This window comes from Dryobates pubescens, chromosome 4, assembly GCF_014839835.1.
Source record: "Dryobates pubescens isolate bDryPub1 chromosome 4, bDryPub1.pri, whole genome shotgun sequence".
NCBI classification, from domain to species: domain Eukaryota; kingdom Metazoa; phylum Chordata; class Aves; order Piciformes; family Picidae; genus Dryobates; species Dryobates pubescens.
Genome location: NC_071615.1, coordinates 11,759,058 through 11,763,645, shown reverse-complemented (window position 1 = coordinate 11,763,645; position 4,588 = coordinate 11,759,058). Strand labels below are relative to the sequence as shown.

Genomic DNA, 4,588 nt, shown 5'->3' with positions numbered 1-4,588 from the left:
CTTCCCGCTCAGCTCAGTTGCAGAAGAGGAGGAAGATAAGCAAATGCCATTGTGCTGGCCTAGCTACAAAATCATTAATTAGGCAAATGTGACCTTCTGTGCCAGTTTGCTGGGGAGAACCTGGAGCCAAGACATACAGGCAGGCTGGAAACACTCCAACTTTGGCCACCCAACCTGTCCCCTGCAGGGCTGAGCCTTCTGGCCTGTGCTCAGGCAGCCCAGCCTCAGCCTGGCAGCCCCTGACCAACCATCCCTACTGGCTGGGGGCTGCATGGCTGTGCAACACTCACCTGAGGGATAAAATAGTCCTTGAAAAGGCTCCAGATCATTCCCTGGCCCCAAACCCAGCAGAGAATTCTGGTCTTCATGGACCTCCACCCTTTAGATCACATTCACCTCAACCACCTCCTCATCCCCAGCCACCCAGCACAGCCCTGCAGAGCCTCAGTGCCCACCCAGTCACTACCTCCAGAGCACCTCTCCCCCAAATCTTTAAGGCAGGCATTAAGGCACTGGGAATTTCTGCTCCTCAGTGGCCCTACTGCCTTCCAGTGCAGAGGGGCCCAGCCACACACTGCCAGCTTCTCCCTCATCATGGGTCCTGTGGCTTAGAAACTGAGGCAGTGCAATTGCCCTAATGTACTAGAGAGAGGGAGCAAGTCTCATCCCAGGACATGACTAAGGCAGTATCTCTTCTGCAGGCAGCAGTTGAGACAGGGCTCACACTGGGTCTTGCCCTGTGCTCATCCCTCCCCTCAGAGATGAAGGAAAGGGGAGGAGAAGCTGGTTCCCCTCCACCCAGAAACCCACTGCAGGACCATGAAGCTTAAAGATGACACCAGTTATACTTTGTGATGGTCATTCTGGCCAGTGCTTTTCAGGCCCAGTTCTTGTTGGCAGGCAGAAGCAAAAGCTACAACACTCACTGCAGCTGCATTTTCACAAACCAAGAAGATTTACAGGCCCCCAGCTTTGAGCAGAAACAATGCTTGAACCCCAGGAGTTATAGTGAGCTCTACAGCCAGGGACTGCAAGTGGGGAGCTCACCCCCATCTGCCAGCAGGGCACCTCTTGAGTTGGGAGGGTTTAGGGTCATGCTTTTAGGCCACAACTGTCTGCAGCAGAAGGCTGGGGACTGGTCTAGGTTACACCACCACTGTCTCACAGGCTCTGCTCTAACACAATGAGCACCAGAGAACAGCTTACTGCTATTCCCAGCATTTCATTTGATGTTGTGACTGAGCTCTCAGTACAGGCAATGAACCACACTAAGGCAGTCTCACAGGAAGGCTTTCAGATGCCACAGGACAGAACCTCTTTCCACAGCCCACTGGAATGGTTCCCCACTGAATTCAGGCTGTTGTTAGACTTCAGTAACTGCAACACCCTCCTGGGCAGACAGACCCAGCAGAAGTCCACAGTTTGAGCTGCAGCAGAGGTTTTGTTCCAAACATTTTTCCTCCTACTGCTTCTGCAGTGCCTGCTCTTTCAGTTCGTTGACAAGCTCTTCAGCATACACCTTAAAGAGCGGGACAGGGTCCTGAAATAAAGCAGAGGGTTAACCACTTCAAAGGAGAAAGCCTGAGGAGCAGCAACAGGTGAAGCCTAAGGGAGAGCCCAGGGAGCCAGTGCTGCAGGAGTGCTAACAGCTAAAGCCAGGGGAAGGCATGACTGGGCTGAGGTCAGTGGCTCAACAAGGCAACCTGCTGTGCCACACCTCCAGACCCAGCTGCTGCTCAGCCCTCTGACCTTGCCTCACCCTGGGACACTCACCAGTTTTCCCACCTCTGCCTGTAGAGGAGAATCATCAGGTATGCCCCAGGGATCCCCTTCCTTCTAAACATGCTTCCCTCCCTCCTTGTGTTGCCCTCAGAGCTGCACTGAAGCACACAGCCCTTGAAGAAGCTGGAGCCCCAGCATTCAGGACCCAGCACCACCTCACACAGTAGTGCTCCTGACTCTTCCTCCTGCTGCAGCCACAAGAGCCTATGATATCAAGAGACCCTCACCACCCCTGCAGCTCTCTGGTGCCCCCTCCTCCACATACTGCTCCCAACAAGTCAGCTGCAGTGACACAAGGTCACAGAGTGGGCCCTCAGCTTGTACCCATGTGTCCCAAAGCTCCAGAATAGTAGATGGAAACCAAAGGCAAAGCTGTTCACATAACAGGGCACAAGTCAGGACCATTCCCTTAAATACCTCTCTGGTTTATGATGCAAAGCTACCCAGATTTTTGGGCACCCAGATTTAAGGAGTTTCTGAGCACCACTTCCCTTGCTCAGGGGTGCCCAGGATGGTCAGATCAGCTGGACATGCAGCCTGATGCAGCTCAGAGACCTCAGTGCTGAGCACTGCCTCGGGAACTCACCTTTTTCTCCAGGAGCCTCTGTTTTTCTATTGCTTCTTCTAAACTCAAACCAACCCATTCAGCTTCCTCTTCTGGGATGGCAAATTCCTGTGACAAAAGCAGCAGCAGGCAGCACAGCCTTACCAGGTGACCTAGATGGAAATCCTCTCCATGCCCATCTCACACAAACACGCAGCTGAGTAGGAACATTACTTAAAGCTCTCTTCCCTCCCTTCTGGCACCCACAGCTCACTTCCCTTCTCTTTTCCTTCACTGAGCACCCTACTCTCTCTCATCAGTTGTGCCAATTGCTGTGCCCCTCCTCTGTACAGCTCTGGGGCTGCTCCTCAGCACAGCTCTACGAGTGCTGGACTTGTTTCTGTGCCGACAGCCATCACCAGCTGCACAAAACTAAACTGCACACAGGCTGCCCGGGCTCCTTGCCATAGCAGGAGAACAAATTCTCACTGCTGTTGGAAGTGCCAGCTCCTACCAGTGCAGACCCTCACTGGCCTCCACCACAGCAGAAAGACAGGGTTTTGTTTTCCTAAATGATCAGTACAAAAATGGACAGCACAGAGACAAGAAAAAAACTGGCAAGTGAGGGTTAGATCTTCTCTGCCCTAAACCCAAAACACAGGAGCATTAACCCTGGTTTGTGCTGTGACAGGCTGATGTGGGCTTCATCAGTCTGGACAAGCAGCAAACATCACTGCAGGCACCAGGGCAGCAGCTGCAGGTTGGGCACCCACCTGGTACTTATTGTAGATGGCCTCTCTCCTGGCTGGATCATCGGGATGCAGAGCAGGATCCCGGCGTGCCAGCCGCAGCAGCATGGTTCGCTTCAAATCCATCCCCAGCTTCGAGCACATGTCAGCCTTGGGAGTCTGGGGAAGTGAAGCCTGATGTGAAACTGCACTGAGACCAGCTGCTAGGGAACACACCAGTCTGTCAGCAGGCAGACAACGCTGGCAGCTTAGCCATGCACTATAGAGATCCTCAGGACACAGGCTATGAAAGTGAAAACACCCCTTGGATTTGTTCTGGAGGTAATTTGATCATGGTTGGGAACTTTAATACCTTGGGGAATGACAGGCTGGAAGCTTTGATACATTCAGACCAGCAAGCCCCCATTTAGGGGCTGCACAAGCACAGGTCTGCCTTGCTGAGGCTGCAGCACAGCAAGTCCCACTCACTCCAAGGCCTCACCTTGAGGATGTAGAAGTCAAAGCCATAGGCCTCGTCGATAAGGTCCAGCGTCCTCATGGTGACAGTGATGGTCATTGTGGCATCAAGGATCTCGCTGTAGAACTGCCGGTTGAAGAGCTGTGGCTTCCACGTCTTAGGCAGCCTGGTGGAGAGCTGGGCAGAGACTGGGGCTCAGTACCCGGGGCCACCACCTCACCCAGGGGATCCTGCTGCTCACAACAGTGGGCTGAGAATGCACCATAGCCCCCTCAAAGGGCAGCCCCATACCGCAAGAGGAAGATGGAGACCACTACCAGGAGGCGCTAGTCGCCCAGTCGCTTCCCCCCACAAGGCACTGCCGGCCCGTTATCACCAGCCTGCGGTACGGAAATAGCGGACCGCTCACCTTGTCGTTACGCGCATATCGAAAGCCGCGGATCCAACCCTCGCCGCCCCAGAGCCCTTCATGTGCGGCGGGCGGCAGGTACACCGGCACCGGCACGTCCTGCACACGCTCTCGTTCCCCAGTGCGCGGGTTCCGCCGGTAGCGCACGCCCAGCGGGCGCCAGTGCACCGGAGTGGGCGGCGTGTCGTCCTGCAGCGCCTTCAGGTAGTGCTCAGGTAGCCGCGCACAGATACCCTCCCGCAACCGCATCGCGGACCACAGCCGCGGGGGATACTTGTGCAGCGGCATCGTCCCCGACAGCGACACGCACCCACATCCGCTCCCAGCGACCACCGCGCCCGGAAGTTGCCTGAGTCACTTCTCATTGGCGGGCGACGACGGGCCGCAAGAGGCCACGACGGCGGCCGGCAGGGGCCGCAGCGCGACCGCGTTTCGCCCGCGGCCCGAGTCCGGTCGTTGGTGCGCTGCCCCGAGCAGCTTCTGCATTTCCCTAAGCCTCCCAGTACCAGCTCTAGCCACGGCGGAATGCCCTCAAGTGCCATCACCTTTATTAAATTATACAGCGCTAAGCTTTAAAATGTACCGTATAACGTAATCGCCGGAATTAACAGAAAAAACCCCAAGCCTTTCTTTTTGCCCCCGACGCA

The 4,588-nt window shown here is 55.4% G+C and overlaps 1 protein-coding gene across 1 annotated transcript; it reads right to left on the bottom strand.

The window, feature by feature from the left end:
• Window positions 1-854: 854 nt before the first annotated feature.
• Window positions 855-4,254, bottom strand: MRPL28 (mitochondrial ribosomal protein L28). Its single transcript, XM_009907946.2, has 5 exons — window positions 3,942-4,254; window positions 3,557-3,709; window positions 3,100-3,234; window positions 2,369-2,455; window positions 855-1,540 (listed from the first exon to the last, which is right to left on the bottom strand). Exons 1-5 carry the CDS (start codon window positions 4,227-4,229, stop codon window positions 1,463-1,465), a joined length of 741 nt encoding a protein of 246 aa, XP_009906248.2. The 5' UTR covers window positions 4,230-4,254; the 3' UTR covers window positions 855-1,462.
• Between the last annotated feature and the right edge of the window lie 334 nt (window positions 4,255-4,588).